Source organism: Malania oleifera, chromosome 11 (assembly GCF_029873635.1).
Source record: "Malania oleifera isolate guangnan ecotype guangnan chromosome 11, ASM2987363v1, whole genome shotgun sequence".
Taxonomy (NCBI): domain Eukaryota; kingdom Viridiplantae; phylum Streptophyta; class Magnoliopsida; order Santalales; family Ximeniaceae; genus Malania; species Malania oleifera.
The window spans coordinates 60,992,077-61,010,938 of record NC_080427.1 but is presented as its reverse complement, the minus strand read 5'-3'; the positions used below and the strand labels follow the sequence as shown (position 1 = coordinate 61,010,938).

Below are 18,862 nucleotides of genomic sequence, written 5' to 3'. Positions count from 1 at the left end.
TTTCGCCATTGGTTAAACGGTTTTGATTCAAGTGTGTATTCAGTTAAAGACTTGATATTTTTTATATGACAAAACCACTTGATTAAATATCCTTAGTGTTCATAACTATATATATTATTGAGGGATATTTTCTAAAAAATCTTATATTAGGTTTTTGATCTTTGTATATATATGTGTGTGTGTGTGTGTGTGTGTGTGTGTGTGTGTGTGTGCGCGTGTGTGTGTGTGTGCATATTACAAAGATCATATTGTGGTTGAATATTTGGAAGAAAGCTTATTGATTTTGATCATTATAATATTTAATACAAAGCTTTTGATAAGTTCATATTTGATATTCGTGCATTTAGCAAGTTGAACTAGAACCCTATTTTTTCTCCAAAACTTTTACTTATATCATTACTTAGGAGATTTGATAAAATGGAAATTGGTTGAAGCATATCATTCATATAACGATTGTATCGTTACATACATACTGAGCTTCAAGTTTCATCATATGGATATGTGTTAGGTTTCAATTGTACTCACTAACTTTGTTAGAAGCAAATCTTGAGTTGTTTTGCAGATTTGATATTACATATTGTAATCACGGTTCGGGTTGTGAACCGGGTGAGGATGAAGTTGTGCCTCTTGTAAGTAGTGGATGTAAGGGAAGCTCCATCCTGGTTAAAGGAGCAGGGATTTAGTGGAATCCTTGAGTGGGCCGCTTAAGGCGAGGACGTACGCTGGGTTGGCTGAACCTCGTAAAAATTGTGTTTGTCTTCTCTCTTCCTTTACTCCTTTTATTTTCCGCACTGAATTTCATTACTCGTTTTTCAAGTGTGTATGTTTGAATAACCCCACACGCACTTGATAATTAATTGCGAAAACATTCATTGATAAAATAATTTAAATCAGCCTCAAACCCCTACAATTAATTTGTTAAATATAGAAATAGGGATTAAGTTGTAAATAATCTGAAGGGTTTTAAAAAAATCCAATTCACCCCCTCCCCCTCTTGGGATTACACCTAAATTAACATTTGGTCTCAGAGAGGGTTTACATAGACTTAATTGTTCATTTGTAAAAAGATCACATGGCACACATCGGTGTAACTCCATTCGGTGAGGGACACTCGTCCACTAGACCACCTATTTTCTGCGGTGTAAATTACACCTACTGAAAAGAAGGATGAATATATATCTTCTAAATGTGGATTGGAAAGTGTGGAAAATTGTTTCCAAGGGAAACCATGTCCCTATGAAAGTAGTTGATAAGGTTAATGTACCCAAAACTAAAGATGAGTATACTAAAGAGGACTGGAAATCTGTGCAAATAAATGCTACTGCAATGAATCTGTTATTCTGTGACTAAATGTAAATGAGTTTAATAGGGTAATGGCATATAACACTGCTAAAGAGATTTGGGAAAAACTAGAAGTTACATATGAAGGTACTAAGGAAGTAAAAGATAGTAGGATAGATATGCTCACTAGTGAGTATGAAGCATTTAAAATTACTGTTGATGAATCTATTCAATCCATGTGCACTAGATTCACACACATCACAAATTCTTTAAATGCGCTTGGAAAATCTTACATTACTTATGAGTTGATCAGGAAAATACTCAGGGGACTACCTCCAGTTTAGGAAGCTAAAGCTACTGCAATAGCAGAAGGGAGAAATCTCAAGAAGATGTCGATTGACGAACTAATTGGATCACTCATCACCTATGAGCTTGCAAAAAATGAGAGGAAAAATGAGCAAAGCAAAGCAAAGAAAGTCACAGCACTTAAAGCATCATCTCATTGCTCCAGTGAGGAAAGTGATTCAGAATCGGATGACAACATAGAACTCATCACCAAGAGATTTGGAGAGTTCATGAGAAAGAACAAGAAATACATTAGAAAATTCAATGGCTCAAAAGCAGAAAAGGGAGATTCATGCAAAAGGAAGCAAAAAGATGATCCTCTCATGTGTTATAATTGTAGAGAATTCGGACACATCAAGCTGGATTGTCCCAAACTGAAGAAAGGGTCTAAGAAGAAGAAGAAGGCTCTAAAAGTGGGTTGGTACATGCACAACATCAGTAGTTCAGAATCAAAATCCAATGATGACGAGATGGTGAATCTATGTCTGATGCCACATGATGACCACGAGGTACAATTTTTTTGTTCTACTTCATCTTACTATTCAAGTGATTTAGAAAATGAAAATAGCATGCTTTCGTATGATGAATTACATCAGGAATATTTGTACACCCTTAAAATGCTTGAAAAAATGAATAAGAAAAACTCTAGTTTGAAATTAAAATTGAAAGAATTTTCAAAGTTAGTTGAACGTCAAAATGAATCTCATGCATCGCTCATGAAAGACAAGGATTTAAAAAATGAGGAGTTAGAAAAGAATTTGAAAGATAAATCTAAGATTATATGTAAATTTACTGAAGGTCAAAATAATTTTGAAAAACTCCTAAGAGCTCAAAGAAATTCCCTAGAGAATGAAGGTCTTGGTTTTAATGGGAAGAAGAACCTAAGAATGTGAGTGAAGCAATTAAGGATGAATCGTGGGTGCTATCCATGCAAGATAAGTTAAACCAGTTTGAGAGAAATAAAGTATGGATATTAGTTCCTAAACCTGAGGATAAGACAATTATTGGAACAAAATAGATATATAAGAACAAGAAAGATGAACATGGAATTTTTGTGAGAAATAAGGCAAGACTAGTAGCTCAGGGATATAACCAGGAAGAAGGAAAGATTTTGAAGAAACCTTTGCACCTGTAACTAGAATGGAAGCCATTCGAATGCTTTTAACATATGCAGCTTTTAAGGATTTCAAGCTATACCAAATGGATGTCAAAAGTGCATTTTTAAATGACTACATAAGTGAAGAGGTATATGTAGAACAACCCTCAAGCTTTGAAAATCATAAAAATCCAGATCACATTTACAGACTAACAAAAGTCTTATACGATTTAAAGCAAGCTCCTAGAGTTTGGTATGAGAGATTAAGCGGCTTTCTATTAGACAATGGATTTATCAGAGGAAGGATAGACACAACACTTTTCATCAAGTCTAAGAAAGATGACATGCTCCTAGTTCAAGTATACGTAGATGACATTATATTTGGAGCTACAAATGAAGATTTATGCAATGAGTTTGCTAACACTATACAAAATGAATTTGAGATGAGCATGATGGGTGAACTAAATTTCTTCCTAGGACTTCAAATCAAACAAGTGAAACATGGAATTTTTATAAATCAATCGAAGTATATTAGAGATCTGCTCAAAAAGTTTAACATGGAAGACGGAAAAATACTAGGAACACCTATAAGCTCTTCTTTGAAATTAAACAAAGATAAACAAGGTATAGCAGTAGATCTCAAGCTCTATCGTGGAATGACCGATAGCTTACTATATCTGACTGCCAGCCGACCTAACATAATATTTAGCGTATGTTTGTGCGCAAAATTTCAGGCTGCACCAAAAGAGTCACATTTGTTAGTTGTAAAACGAATACTTAGATACCTGATAGGAACAGTGGAACTTGAATTATGGTATCCTAATTATACATCTTTTGAGATTATCAACTATTCAGATGTCAATTTTGCTGGTAGCAAAATGGATAGGAAGAGCACGAGTGGTACATGTCATTTCTTAGGGCATTCGTTAGTCTCTTGGTTTTCAAAGAAGCAAAATTCAGTAGCTCTTTCCACAGCTGAGGAAGAATACGTAGCGGTAGGAAATTGTTGTGCTCAAACACTATACATGAAGCAACAACTGACAGATTTTGGACTAATTTATGACACAATACCTATAAGATGCGACAATACGAGTGCAATAAACATTTCAAAGAATCTTATATTACATTCATGAACTAAACATATAGAAATAAGACATCATTTTCTTCGTGATCATGTGCAGAAAAGAGATGTAACACTTGAGTTTGTATACACAGATGAACAATGGGCAGACATATTCACGAAACCACTTGCGGAGGATAGGTTTATCCAAATTAGGCGTGAATTAGGCCTGATGCATAGTCGAGAGGTTTCCTAGAATTATATTAGATGATACAATTCGGGGGGAGCAACATCACTTAAGATTCACAATTGACAAAAATTTCATATTCAGCTCATTTGTTCTCATTCGGCATCATATTTGTTCACGTCATGATAAGAGCACATTGACTTACATATGTTCATCATCATGTAATCTTTGAACCTTAGTGATATATGAAATTTGACACACTTTGTATGTTCACATTGCAATTTACATTTAATAACACAGCTTTCTGCATTAGCAAGGGGGAGAAGTAAATTGAATTAATACAGAAAGACACATTTCAGAGTACAATCTTTAAAATCTGATGGTTGAATAAGGTTAAAAATTTAAGATTTAAAAAAGGGGAGAAGAACATAAGGTTACGTCCACTCATGTATTATTATTATACACTTTTTTGTTGATGTCAAAAGGGGGAGAAGAATCAGGCGATAGCAAAAATGGGCAAAAATGTTGGCAAAACTAATTGTGTATGAGCATGAACATATTTCATTTGGCATGAGCATATTTGACTTGCTGAACATTTGATGCATTATTTGAGGGGTAGCCTTGTCAGGCGTAACTCATTCTACATTTTTGTTCGTGTATTTGTCATCATCAAAAAGGAGAAGATTGTTGACTTTATGAGTCCAATCCAGTTTTGATAATGAAAAATCACTTAGTATTTGATCTGTGCATTGAAATTGTGAACAAGAACAACATTTAGCATGCACGGAAGGATAGAAAGTCATGCAAGCCATGAAGACTAACATATATATATCTTGGAAAAATCCATGGAACTGAAAGAGTTGAAGAACGAAGATGCAAGCGGCAAGTTCAAGATCATCATAGGAATGGGTATTTAGAACTGAATGTATTTACATATTTTATATAATTTAATTTGAGCCTCAACATATACCCTAGACTAACCTTAGGACTCATGCATCTCATGAACATTTTTAAGGGATATTTATGGATTTAGAGATATTTTTAAAACCCCGAAAAATATTTTATAAAAAAGCAAAGAAAGAGTGCAAAAGCAAATTTTTCAAACTAAGAAGGAAAATCCAAAAATTGGTTAGTTCAGAAGACCGAACTCCACGTTCAGTCGTCTGAAGATTCATCTTCAGAAGACCGAAGTTAAGCTCAATCGTCTGAAGAATTTCTTCAGAAGACCAAGATTAAGTTCAGTCGTCTGAAGAATTATTGGTGAAACACAGAACCTGACAGAAGCACATCAGAAGACTGAACTCAGACTTCAATCGTCTAAACCCGACACTTCAGAAGACTGAACCCTAACCTCAGTCATATGACCCTGTGTCCAGGTTAATTTTTTTGAAACTCTAAGGAACTTTAGTCGTTTGAGCCTTAACCCTCAGTCGTCTAAACCTGCGGGAAAGTTTAAAATTTTAATTTTTAATGAGTTATTTTTTGATCCAATGGTTAAGATTCATTCTAAGGGCAGAGATATCTATATAATCAACATCTAAACCCTAGTGCCCCACAAGAACAACAACAAGAAGAAGAAAAACAAGAAGTGAAAAGAGAACGAACCTTTGGCATATGATTGAGCATATTGTAAGATTAGCATAACTTTGGGAAACACAGTGCTGAAACTTTTGCTTAGGATTTCAAAGTTTATACATCAAATCTGAGCTAAAGATATCTTGATCTTCAAAAGTCATTCTATCGATTGTTGTGCAATCATTTTGGTATTGAGGTTTGGTAAATCGATCTAAGTGTTAATATTTACTCTCATAGAGTTTTTCATTTAAACTGATTTGCTTGTTGATATTTATTTTTCAAAGAACTATTCATCTCAAAATCCATTATTGAATATAAGTTAAGTGATTGATCTTGAGTGTGCTTACATATAAATTGTTTTGATAAGATCATTACTTGATAAAAGTTTTTCGCCATTGGTTAAACGGTTTTGATTCAAGTGTGTATTCAGTTAAAGACTCGATATTTTTTATATCACAAAACACTTGATTAAATATTCTTAGTGTTTATAACTATATATATTATTGAGGGATATTTTCTAAAAAATCTTATATTAGGTTTTTGATCTTTGGAAATCATATCATATATATATATATATTTGCATATTACAAAGATCATATTGTGGTTGAATATTTGGAAGAAAGCTTATTGATTTTGATCGTCATAATATTTAAGACAAAGCTTTTGATAAGTTCATATTTGATATTTGTGCATTTAGCAAGTTGAACTAAAACCCTAATTTTTCTCCAACACTATTACTTACATTATTACTTGGGAGATTTGATAAAAGGGAAATTGGTTGAAGCATATCATTCATATAACGATTGTATCGTTACATACATACTGAACTTCAAGTTTCATCATATGGATATGTGTTAGGTTTCAATTGTACTCACTAACTTTGTTAGAAGCGAATCTTGAGTTGTTTTTCAGATTTGATATTACATATTGTAATCACGGTTCGGGTTATGAACCGGGTAAGGAGGAAGTTGTGCCTCTTGTAAGCAGCGGATGTAAGGGAAGCTCCGTCTCGGTTAAAGGAGCAGGGATTTAGTGGAATCCTTGAGTGGGTTGCTCAAGGTGAGCACATAGGCTGAGTCGGCTGAACCTCGTAAAAATTGTGTTTGCCTTCTCTCTTCCTTTACTCCTTTTATTTTCCGCACTGCATTTCATTATTCGTTTTTCATGTGTGTATGTTTGAATAAACCCACACGCACTTGATAATTAATTGGAAAAACATTAATTAATATAATAATTTAAATCAGCCCCAAACCCCTGCAATTAATTTGTTAAATATAGAAATAGGGATTAAGTGGTACATATTTTAAAAGGTTTTAAAAATACCCAATTCACCCCCCCCCCCCTCCTTTCTTGGGATTACACTTAAATTAACAATCTCCCAATCCATAAGTGGAAAAGGAAATACATGTTACCTTTTGTGGTGAGGGGCTAATAAGGAGCTAGTGAGAGATTTGATGTAGAGTTGGCCTTAGCCTAGCAAGAGTAAGGGAAGGCTTTGCCATTTTTAATCATTTTAGTGAGTTTTGCTTTTACTCTTTGGTGCGAAATACTCATTTCTTTCTAATCTTGCATGTATTGTACCCCTTCCAAAGTTATCTCCCACCAAAGAAGAAGAAAGTTGTTAGGCAATCAATTGCTTAGAATGTGGTGGTGAAGATTAAAAAGGGCTTTGAGGCTCAAGGAGAGACCCTGAATGGCAAAGGACCTTTTGTCCCCAAAAAAGGTGAAGAACGGGTTGAGGGTCCAATCATGAATGCCAAAACAAAAAGATCTAGCATCCCTTTAAGCCTAGGCTAATGGCATCCATGTACCTCCTTTGGAGCTGATTATGCGTCAAAACTGCGTAATTAGGTACTTTGATCTGGTCTTTACGACTTATATTTTTAATTAAGTGTCCAAATTTCTCCAATATTTTAATAAAGTGTCAAAATTATCATTCTTGAGTTTTATTATGCAATTTACGAGTTTTTGATAATTCTTTTTATCGCAGGAAAAGTCCCGGGAACCAAAACTGACACCTGTTCGTATTTCATGCATAACTTTTCCGTCCGAACTCCGATCGAGGCGATTCAAATTTCTGGAGAAAGAAGAAAGAATTATATACAACTTTCGTGTTTTGAGTTTTGTGAGAAACTGGCTTCAGAAGTGTCAAATATTGCAGTGAACAGAGAGCAAAAATGTGACCCGGCCATGCAGGCCGGCTCGGATCAAGTTGTCGGGTCGGGTTGGCTAAACCAGGTCTAGGGCTTCCCCCAATCTCTTTTAAATTCTTCTTCTTCTCTCCCTTCTTTCCTAGACAGCCCTGCGGGCTGCTCTCCTTCTTCCCCTTCTTCATCTCTTCTTCTTCTTCTTCTTCTTCTCCTTCTCTTTACCTTGCTTTATTCTCATCCTCTCTCTCTCTCTGTTTCTATTTTTATTTTTCTTTCCCTAAGCCCAGCACCTCCACAGCCTCCCCTCTGCAACCCCTCTGCTGCAACTCCTATTCCAATGACTCCAGCACAGCACCAGCCCGAGAGCCACACACAGCAGCTTCTCGGCAAGCCCTATTGCAGCCATCCGAGCAGCTCCACACAGCAACCCGAGCCTCTGCAGCAGTCCACAACTCACGACCAGCCTCCACAGCTCCATGGATCTCTCTCTCTCTCTCTCTCTCCCTCTCCTCTTATCTCTTTCTTCTTCCTTCTTTTTATTTTATGTTAAATGTTATTTCTTTTTAAACCATTGAAATTTTATTAAAGACTTGGTTCCCTTATTCTGTTTTATTTATTTATTTATTATTTATTTAGATGCTCATTTAAGTGTAGTTTCTCTTTAGTATTTAATTTTATTTAACTTATGTATTTAATTAAACGAAGCTTGGGTTAGTTAGGATTGGTTCGATTAAAGTTCGTATTTTTCTCATGTTTCGGTATCTTTAAGTGTTAGGTTTGTTTTATTTTGATGTCTTTCGTTTTATTGATGCAATGAGCCACCATGGAATTAATTTAACCCGAAAAGTGTGTATTGTTAGCATGAGTGGCTAAGTTCGGCAACTCGGGTTGTGGGTCAAAGTCGTTTGCTTTCCATGGTTTATTAGTTTCCCTAAAATATTATTGCTAACCTTTTATTTGGTTAGAACCGAAAATTGACGGCATCGTTGATTAATCACTGGCTCTTATTTCTTGTTTTGTTGTTGACGATAGGCACATCAAAACCTTGATTTAATCTAAGATTTTAATCAACTAAATTTTATATAAAATTCGGTTAATGCTTAATGAGAGTTTTTTATTTTCTTCCGTTTGGATGTGACCAATTTACTCGATCTTTAGTGATAAAATTTCATCTTATTAATGCCTTGATTGGATTAACAAGAAGAGGAGTAAGGCCTAGGAAATTAGTAAACGGTGGAAGCAAACAGACGTTGAACCCGTAACCCGAGTGTTTGGTAAAATTGTTTAGTTTCGGTTGCGTTATTAGATTTACATTTTTGGCAGTTTCATTTTGATAGTTTACTCAAGCTTCTCTCACTTTGTTTACTATTTTCAAAATCGTAAAAGACCAAAAAGATTTTCAAACCCCATTTTTCAGCAACAGGATTTCACTAAACTTGCATAAATACTTTGATACTCAGTGGTCCCTGTGGAATACGATCCTGGACTCATCCTTAATACAACTTGACACTTCTGCACTTGGAAGCACAACTCAGAACGAGTCAGGAGCCTTCCTCCTTCAGAGGCTTCCTCCTTCCATAATTAGGACATATTTATATCTACAAAAGGGTTTCTACCCCTTATCTCTCCCACATCTCATCCCAAGTGCATAAAAGTTGTCCTTTTAGTCATCTCTATTGCTTGATTGTTATATTAAATTGTCCAACTTCTTGTTTGTCTTTTGGCTATTGATATTTGGCAAGTAGTTTCAATTAAAAGGTCAATCTTTAAGGACCAAGTTGTCCACTTCGTAAGGATCCCCAAAACGAAGAGGAAGGTTGAAGAGTCTTCCTAGAGGACTATCCAGTTGACCATCGTGACTAAGGTGGATATGGAGGAAGTGCATTATAAAAACGAATTTTATGCTAAAATTATGAAGAAAAGCTTGCTCAACTTAAAGTTGAAGCAAAAGTGAAGATATTAAAGATGGTCAAGACCAAACAACTGTTTAAGTTTCAAGTTTCCGAGCAATAACAAAAAGAGAAAAATAAACACAAAGAACACTTCTAGGGTTAATGGCTTCAATCTTTGCAGCTCAAAGATGCAGTAAGAAGCTAGTTTTACCTTAGTTGACATTGACAATTTGAATCCTTTCAATGTGGAGATGGAGGATGGTGCTTAAGAAGATAATATGGATGTTTTCTTTTTCTTTTTCTTATTTTTCTATTTATGGGCTTTTAGCCCTTTAAACATTGTAAATGGATTTGTGGTAATGGGCATCTCTATTGCCTCTTCTTTTGTGCGTTGCTCCTTGTTGATGTTTATCTGACAATGGATGCTAGATCTTATCCTAGCCTCGAGTCCTCATGATCTTTTTTGTTAGTGACATGCTTTTAACACTAATTTTTGTTTCGACTAACCATGAACCTTATATCACAAGTTGAGGTGACAATTTGAATCCCTAATCCCTAATCCTCTCTCTCCTTCATCTCTTTTTTGTCATTTCATAATCTTTATCTATATTTTTTTACCCATATATGAAAATTTAGGATGATTGGGGATGGTACAGAATAGTCAGCGGAGGTTTAGGGAATATTACACAAAAATCGAAAAATGCCCCTCTTTAGAATTTGTTATTGTCAATTTTTTTAAGATTTCCAAGAATTTTTTTTTAATTTTTAAATTTTTTTTAAAAATCAAAATAAATTATTTCTTCAAAAAAATAAAAATGAGCATGTGGCATGCACCCACAGACCGTCGTGGTAACTAGAACAATGTCGTTTTAAGCGCTTTGATGTCTTAAAGAATATATAGTGGAAGGACTAAAATAAGGTCTTTTGCCCATTCCAATCACCCTCTCACCCAAAATTGCCATTTCTACTCATATGATTATTATTCTTGTTATTTATTATCACAGTATGAACATATCATATGCTTATAATATGTATATTTTTGTTGTCATTGTTATATACGCATTTATAGTTGTGAGCCCATAACCTTTATACCTTTATATTATTATATGTACTATTGTTGTTATTAGTTTAGCCTGTCCTCGTCATATGGTATTGGCTACATTCATAGCCTTGACTTTCTTTGTATTTTTCACTGATATAGTTCGATTCAGCCCAATGCCCAGCCCTACCTCAAGGCTCTGGCGTCTCAATGCTCTTCTATTTCATTGACTAGGGTCCAAAAACAGGGGTGTAGTCTTCTCTTCTCTACGCCAGTCTTTGCATCTGTTCAGGGCCCACGACCCCTCTTTGATTGACCAGTAACAACCCAAAGAAGAACAAAGCCTACAATCTTTTAGTCTGAATGCCATGCAATGCAAACGATGACGGTTTCACCGTCTCTGCCACTTCTTCGCACTAACACTGTTTGTTCACTAACAAATACATGTGAGAATGAAATGAAATAGAATGGAACTGGTCTTTTCAATGTATCATTTTGTAATTATGATTTCTGAAAATGAAAAAAGATAATTGTCATCCACATCTAAATTAAACAAGCCCTTGCCTTTCTGTAGTTGGGCAAGTATTCCAAATACCACTCCATGGGAAGTTAGTAAGATTTAACATCAAAGAATCCTGATAAGTTCAAGGCTTCAGCCCCATCTAACCACACCCTCTGTCTGTCACTGAACCATTTAACTGTGTACAGTAGCTCATAAATTTTTTAGAAAATTTCATCTTACAATCCTAAGCTTGCATCACAAAACTCATGAGAACACTCTGAACACAGCATCACCCTCCCTGGCCAGAGAAAAAAGATCCATAAATTGGTTTTTCTAGAAGGATTCTATATACTGCTTGTCATGCCACAAAGAAACCATCTCCCTATTAGTTGCCCAAACTACACACAAAAAAAAAAAACCCTCATTCCGCACTACTCAAATACATCTCCAAACACTTGCACCATATGGTTGCCCACCTCTTTCTTTCAACCATCCATCAACTACATAAGATACGAAACAAACTTCGCCTCAACATGTTCTCCCCCGTAGATTGTTTTGTTCCACCATAATCTGCCTTGCCTAAGGAATAAAATAGAATGGAACAAATAGTTGAATGGAGAGCATGAAGAAAATTCGATTCCATCCCATTCCTAACTAACATACTTGTATAATTGTAACGAGTTTTGTTTAAATTCACACAATATAAACCTAAGCCATAAAATTCATTTTCCAAATCCCAAACGCAACCTTGCCCTATATTCAGAATCGAATTTACTCAACCAGCCCGACTCCATAGGCTGCTTCACCAATCCTTTAACCACATGAGATTCTCACTTGTATTACCACCCATAAGAACCTTGGATAAATAAAGAATCATACTAAAGGAAGAAAGAGAGTGCAAGGAAAGATGTCCTCCTCGGCCAGATATAAACACAAAAAGAAAAAAGAAAAGTAAAGCACAACTATGCAGCAACACCTGCCACTCTTTGCAACCACCAATCTCACTCCTACAACACCACTTAATGAAGACAGAGTGGGGCAAGAAAGACAATTCTACCCCAAAGTCCAAACTAACTCGGAAAAGCCCTCTATCTTCTTTGCACATTTTTCAACCTGTGTCATAAACAAAAGACTAGGAAAGAGAGAGGAGTACTTTCTTCTGCTGAACAAGCTTCATTTTGAATTTAGTCGCAATTGGCTTGTAGATGCTCTCCATTTAGTCATAATAGGCTCTCACATGTTCTCACCCTTGAAATTGACTCCACAAGGAGACCCATATAAGAGAAATGAATAGTGCAACCTAGGACGCTAGCCAAAAACCCTCCATTAATCCTTCCCCAGTGGTATCAAAAAGCTTTAACAAAGTTCAGCCTCAAACAGCTTCCAAACAAAACAAGATACAACTTAAATTAAGATTTTTTTTTCCCCCGGGCTCAGAATATTTCCCAAACATCTGACAAACAAAAATGGTGTCTTTCACAAAAAGTAAGTGGGAAAAACAAATATCTCTTCCTCATTCTTCCCACCTTAAAGCCACTGAACAGACCCTCATCGTTTTAGTCACAAGTTTGTTAAGAACCAATGCACACATAATTAACAAAAGAGAAGATTACTTCTTTTTACAACAAGTGCACAAGCAAAGAATACTTACCAAATCACCCAATGAATGAGGACATGGCATTAAAATATTACTAGTGGAAGGGACATTAAAGGTTTTATTATAAGTAGAAAAAGAAGATATATGACAAGAGAGAAAAAGAATACAAGGAGGACAATTACAATAAGCTATTCCTCCAATCTCCCAGCAAGTCATTCAAAGAAATACACCCAAAAAAGAGAAGCACACGACAAACAATGGTGGAGCTAGAGGGATGCTAAAGAGGCAATGGCCACCCCATCTTCCACCCGTCCCTTATGTTTATACTAAAAGTTAATTTCTCCCTGTATATTTTATCATTATGGTTCCTCCGAAGTTGCAAAAATATTTAGGTAATCCCATTTCAGCTGCACATATATACCTATGCCTAGAAACACCTTCCTCACACACCCCCCAGGCGCCCCAAAAAGAATAAAAATAAAACCACATCAAAACGTTTACTCTGCCACTCACCACAAAAATTTTTCTTTCTTATTTTATTGAAGATTCAAACCTTAAAAAATCACAAGTCTCTCACCAGCAGAAAAATCAACCAGTTTAACCAACAACCTCACAATCGAACAATGACAAAAGAGGGAAGCATTAGTCTCCACTGAGGACTTGCACAACAAAATTATTTGGACCTGATTAAGGCGGCTTCATCACCTGCAATAGGTCATTGGTATTAACTTTGTCAAAAACCAAAGTCCAGGTGAAGGGCTTTACCCATGACAGAACTTCAGCTTTCCAAATCACACTGTACAAAGGAAACATATGCTTTCAATGAATGCAATAAAAAGGAGTTACAAGAGAAGCAATTAGAAGTTTTTATTCTCCAAGTCCTAACATCAAACTGGGAGTGAGAAACAAAAGATGCCATAGCCTCAACTGAAAAAGTAAGCTCATCAATGTCCCTCCATTAATAGATCCCCCAACAATGAGTAATAAGAAGACGCTGGAGTATCATGAAGATAGACAAGCCTATGAGGATAAGGGAAAGATGCAGACAAAGGAGCATTCCCAATCTTGTAAGAAGTGAGGGAGGAATAAATGGAAAACCTGATAATGAATTTTCAAGGACTCGCATGGGTAGAATGGATAGCTCCTATGACACACCCCACTCATGATGTTGAAATACATACTAGCTACTAACAAGTAATAACCATGTAACACAAAGAATTCAACTCTATATAAAATCTCCACAAACTGGAAAATTTTTCAAAAAATAAACTTACCAGAGAAATGTTTGTAGATGCAAAATTACCAAGGCCCAATACCCCTCTCGTTTAGGCCTTCGAACCAACTCTTTCTAACCAAATGATCTCTCTTTTCCTCACTCTTGCCCAACAAAAGAAATCTCTCATCAACTGCTGAATTTCTATGCCACAGCTACAGAAACCTTAAATGACAACAACAAATATACAGAAAACTTAAATGAGGACAACAAATAACCATGAATACAAGAGAAGCAAAGAACAAGTGTAATACAGCCCTCTAAAAGATATAGGCTCTTTTCCATCGCTATGGGCACTAATATACTCTCTTAATAACTCTCAAAAGGAGGGATACCTACGATTACCCTCTAAAACAATAGCTATGAAAAAAGGTCACACCTCACTCCAACATTCTACAACCACCTGCCCACCCTAGAAACAAAATTGATTCCAACAGCATCATCTTTATAAATATTAATTTTTAAGCACCAAAAATTGACTCCAACAATACCACTTCTAGAAAATATTAGTTTTAAGCCTGAAGCAATCTCAAAAACTTTCCACAACAAAGCACTTTCTGAAGCTTGGTAGCATCATCCTTATTAAAAAAATTGTATCATTAGAAAATTAAAAGGGACTTAAGCGTCATCACTAGACAATTTAAATACACCTAAAAAGTAGACATGGCTTGCTCCCTTCAGTTGCAAGGTTTAAGACCATGAAATGCTAATACAAGCAAACTATTCTATAACACACCCGTACATTGCATTCATGCTTTTAAAGTAATTATGTTTTCTTCACAGAGCTTTATTGCGAATGCCCCTTCTGGGACAATCTTGGTTTCTAGTCCTCAAGTCAATGAGACAATGACTTTGCTCAGCACATTGGATGCTCAATTTTAAAGGTTCATCTACAATAGGTGGCATAATAAATACAATCCTAGTCCTGGGCAATAATAAAAGGATTAAGTGGCACTTTAACTTCTTGATTTCATCATTTTCACTTATGTTAGCACTACGCTCTTACAACATCCAAAATGCACATGAAATGACATGGTTGTGGACAGATTTTTCCTTCCTCGTGACTGGTAGAGACTCCTTAGAGGAATTGAAAGCATGTCTAACAACCTGTTAGAGTCAAAGAAAGTGAACAATTTTTAGATTCCAATTATTGTTTGCTTGATTTGGAAAGGTCCATCACTTCAGCCAGAATCATTGATATGAAATTGAGACATCCTCTTGAAAAATTATACAGAAATAAGAATTTTGAAAATATTAAAACTTAAAATGTTCTCTCCCATCTCTACTAACACATGATCTCTTTAGCCTACTTAAATTGGAACATGAAAGGTTTCATTGATATGGCTTCATGAAATGCGTATTTGCAATGAAATGAGAAGTTAACAAGTCATTTGGCTTATATGACTACCTCATACGGCAAGCCTCCTACAATCAATGAACTCACACAGATCTAGTTGCCACTAAGTTCCATGGTTATCAAAATCCTGATCCAGAACGCAATTCTACGATCCTATGATCCAAACTTGCCTAATTGATCCAGACCTTAAGTAGTATCTTAATAAAATAGGATCCCAAAGGATCTTAATTTGGAACCTTAGGATCTTAGGATCTCGATCTGACTTGCAATCTACCGATCCTGCTTCTGCAATGGAATATGGATTTTTCTTATTTAGGATTTTACGAAAAAGGCCCAAAATATATTTGTATTGGCCCAAACACATTACTTTTTCAATAGACACAAAATTTGGTCTAGTTAGCCAAATGCATCAAATTAGGGCAACATAACAAACATGTTCTGGGATTTGTTCAATCCAAGTCAAGAGAGCAGCTGAGCATCTCTTGAAAACTCTCTTCCTTCAAAATTGAAAGCGCTCTGCGAGCTTAAGAGTTCTTGATAGATATATCTTAGGTTGTCTATCAGTAGGCTTGGACTATTCCTTCTTCCAACAACAGTAGAGGTCAGCTGAGAGCTTTAAAGATCAGCTGAGAGCTTCAACAAATAACGAGTTGCACAATTAGGCTAAGAGCTTAAAGTTGCAGGCTTGTAGCAATTATGTGTTATTTTGTAGTTCTTTTTACTTTCTTTCTCTAATTTTTCCCCTCTTATTATTGACAAGCCAAAGACTTATCTTTCTTTCCCAAAGCAAAGAGCATACAGCTTTATTTTTCCTTTTCTTTTCTTTGCGACTAACATAAAGTTCTTTTTCCTTTATTTTTTTCCTTCTTCTCCTTCTTATTGTCTAATGACAAAACAGCAGAGACTAAAAAATTTACATCAATTCATTGAATTAAGATTAGCAATTTCTTCTTCCTTCTTCTCTTCATTCTTTTTGCTTTTCTTTTTAATCATAATTATTAAATAAATAAGCTAGCAACAGTCCGCCCTTTGTAGAGCACTTTGTAGTTCAGGCTATTTAGGCTTTTTTTTTAGGTTCAAAATTGATTAAGGAAAAATCAGCTAGGTGCTAGCTAGCAAGCTAGCTACATTCCTGAAATTTGTTTGAATTTCTTAAGATTACTACAAAGTTTTGAGGATTATTTTATTGAGAGTTGTCATAAATTTCCAAATATATTAAATTTCAATTTATTTTACATTGTAAGTAGAATCTTACGATCCATGATCCAATCCTACAAACCCTCCCAACAATCCTATGTATGATCCCGATTCTAACAATCTTGCTGAATTATAGGAAACTAATCAACTGAGACTCTAAGAGTATCTCACTGAAAGCCACAAGAATATTTTGGGGGCAAGGCGGCACTAGGATGCCCATGGAAGTTGAATCAATGTACGGTACTTCACATAAAATATGAAGAAAACCCCTTTTGACTGTGGTATCATTTACTCGTATATCATTTTTTGTTAAATTCAATTAGCAGTAATTTATCATTTGAATAAAAGATTTCATTACAAGTGATTAAGTGGTATCTCGATATATCATTACCAAATATTGGTTTTTCCAACAAAGCAGCTTTATGTAAAACAAATGCACTTATAGATTTTACATGGGGCATGTAAACACCCCATGCATAACCTAATTTAGCTGCATTCGACCCATTGCTTAAACTAGAAGTCCATGTTGACCTTCAATACTTCAGGTAATAAGGCCAAAAGAAATCTAACCTTGTTGAGACACATGATTCACAATCAACCACAGTATATCACCACCTATCTTGAAAAGTTGTACACAATACGGCATATGCCAAGTCAAAAGAAGCACGATAAAACAAACTGCTCTACACATTAGATAACATTATTTTGACCTACCAAAAACTAGCAAAGAACTTATATCATTTCATTTCTACAAAGTGACTCAGGTTCCTCTGTAATAACCACATAATAAAAGAATTGATTGAATGCACATTCATCAAGGAAAACCTAGAAAATACCTCATTGATGAGAGCCATAACCGTTCACCACCACTTCAGAAACTATTACAGCTTCCTTCTGCTTCACCACACTTGCTTCTTCTCTAATTTCATCATCATCAGAATCCAAAGTAAACTGAGACTGATGATCCATCTGTTGCATTTCTGCCCCGAGGGGCCTATACTGCATGAATTCAATACGGCCCCCATCTTTACGACCGATGATCGAGTACACGCCCACAATTAAAGCCACGAGAAAAGCAAGATGGCAATTAAACTGAAGCGTTGCGATAGCCCTTCCTCGATGATACTCCGGATGACCCTTACACCTTATCGTGTAATTCCCTCTACTCTTTTCGTGCAAAGAACATCCATGAACCATCAAATCAGTAAAAAAGGAAATACCCATTTGCATAAACCACGTTCCTTGCGAAATTAAACCAACCCCGCGCGCTAATCTCGGAAAATTAGATTTAGGTAATTTCAGTTCCAGAATGCTAGAGCAAACACAAACCATGATGGGCACAAGCAGGAGATCAAAATATCGATTCTCAATTCCACTTGGGTCCTTCCTTTGAAGGTAAAACAATAAAAACTCTTCTACGAAAGCAAAGAGACAGATCAAGGTAAGAATTGAAGTGGGTAAAATAAACGAATCCGTGAGGTTTATCAAGAGACCTAGAATAGCGTAGAAAAGAAACAGCGAAGCAACTGAGATTAGCCCTAATTGGAGAACAGACCCAACTCGATCGCTCGAGTTGAAAGCGTCGATTAATGAGACCAGAGAGTTCAAGATGAAGAAAAAAGATAAAAGGGCTACGGCGATTAAGCTTACAGACGAGGACAGCGGCTTCTTTACGGTTCTAGCGGACGACGGCGGTGGTGTTGCATTGATATGATTGAGGGGTGAAGAAGGGGAAGAAGGCGATGATGAAAGTGTTTTCGAGGCGCACATGAAGGCTTCCCAGGCTCCGATGAGCACGAACCCTCCTCCGGCCAAGGTGTAGCTGAAGAGCCCCATTATTGATTTCTCTGCAATCTCTCTTCTCTCGTTAGACAATCTCTGCTTGTGGAGACACGGAGGAGGAGAATTGGCGTTGCTCAGTCTGGCCAAATTCCTGGTTTCGTCATGCTGGTAGGAAGGAAAGGTCAGAGACGGCTGCTAATCTCTTCGGGGTTGTACGGCGTTCATAAATGACTTTTTGACTAGCTAGAACGACGTCGTTTGGGATACGGCAAGCCGTCCAAATTAAATAACCAATAAATAACGACGTCATTTTAATAGCTGTGCTTCGTTGAACCAGACCTTAATTGTTTGCATTTAACTTTAAAATATATATATTGATATAAAATATGTAGAAAAATAAATAGGAAAACAAATAAATAGAAATGAGATAAAAATTTGCATGGTTCTGCTAGGCCTACTCTATGGGCGAATGGGATCAAAATTTTACTATCGCGAGATAAATTACAATATGATATAGAACCGGTCTTAT

General features: G+C 35.9%; 1 protein-coding gene across 5 annotated transcripts in view; it reads right to left on the bottom strand.

Moving 5' to 3' along the window:
* LOC131168225 (uncharacterized) overlaps positions 1 to 18,528 on the bottom strand; it is a 39,669-nt gene extending 21,141 nt beyond the window's left edge. Inside the window, exons 1-3 of one of the 5 annotated variants that reach the window (XR_009140256.1) lie at positions 17,388 to 18,528; positions 13,999 to 14,162; positions 13,234 to 13,429 (exon numbers count right to left, since the gene is read on the bottom strand). Coding sequence is in view for 4 of the 5 variants with exons in the window: in XM_058127517.1 (XP_057983500.1) it covers positions 17,389 to 18,387 (999 nt within the window). In the remaining variant the exon portion in view is untranslated. Of the gene's footprint in view, positions 1 to 13,233; positions 13,521 to 13,998; positions 14,163 to 14,720; positions 15,105 to 17,387 lie in introns of those variants that run through there. The other 4 variants (XM_058127519.1, XM_058127520.1, XM_058127518.1 and 1 more) reach the window with 4 other exon arrangements.
* Positions 18,529 to 18,862: the final 334 nt, after the last annotated feature.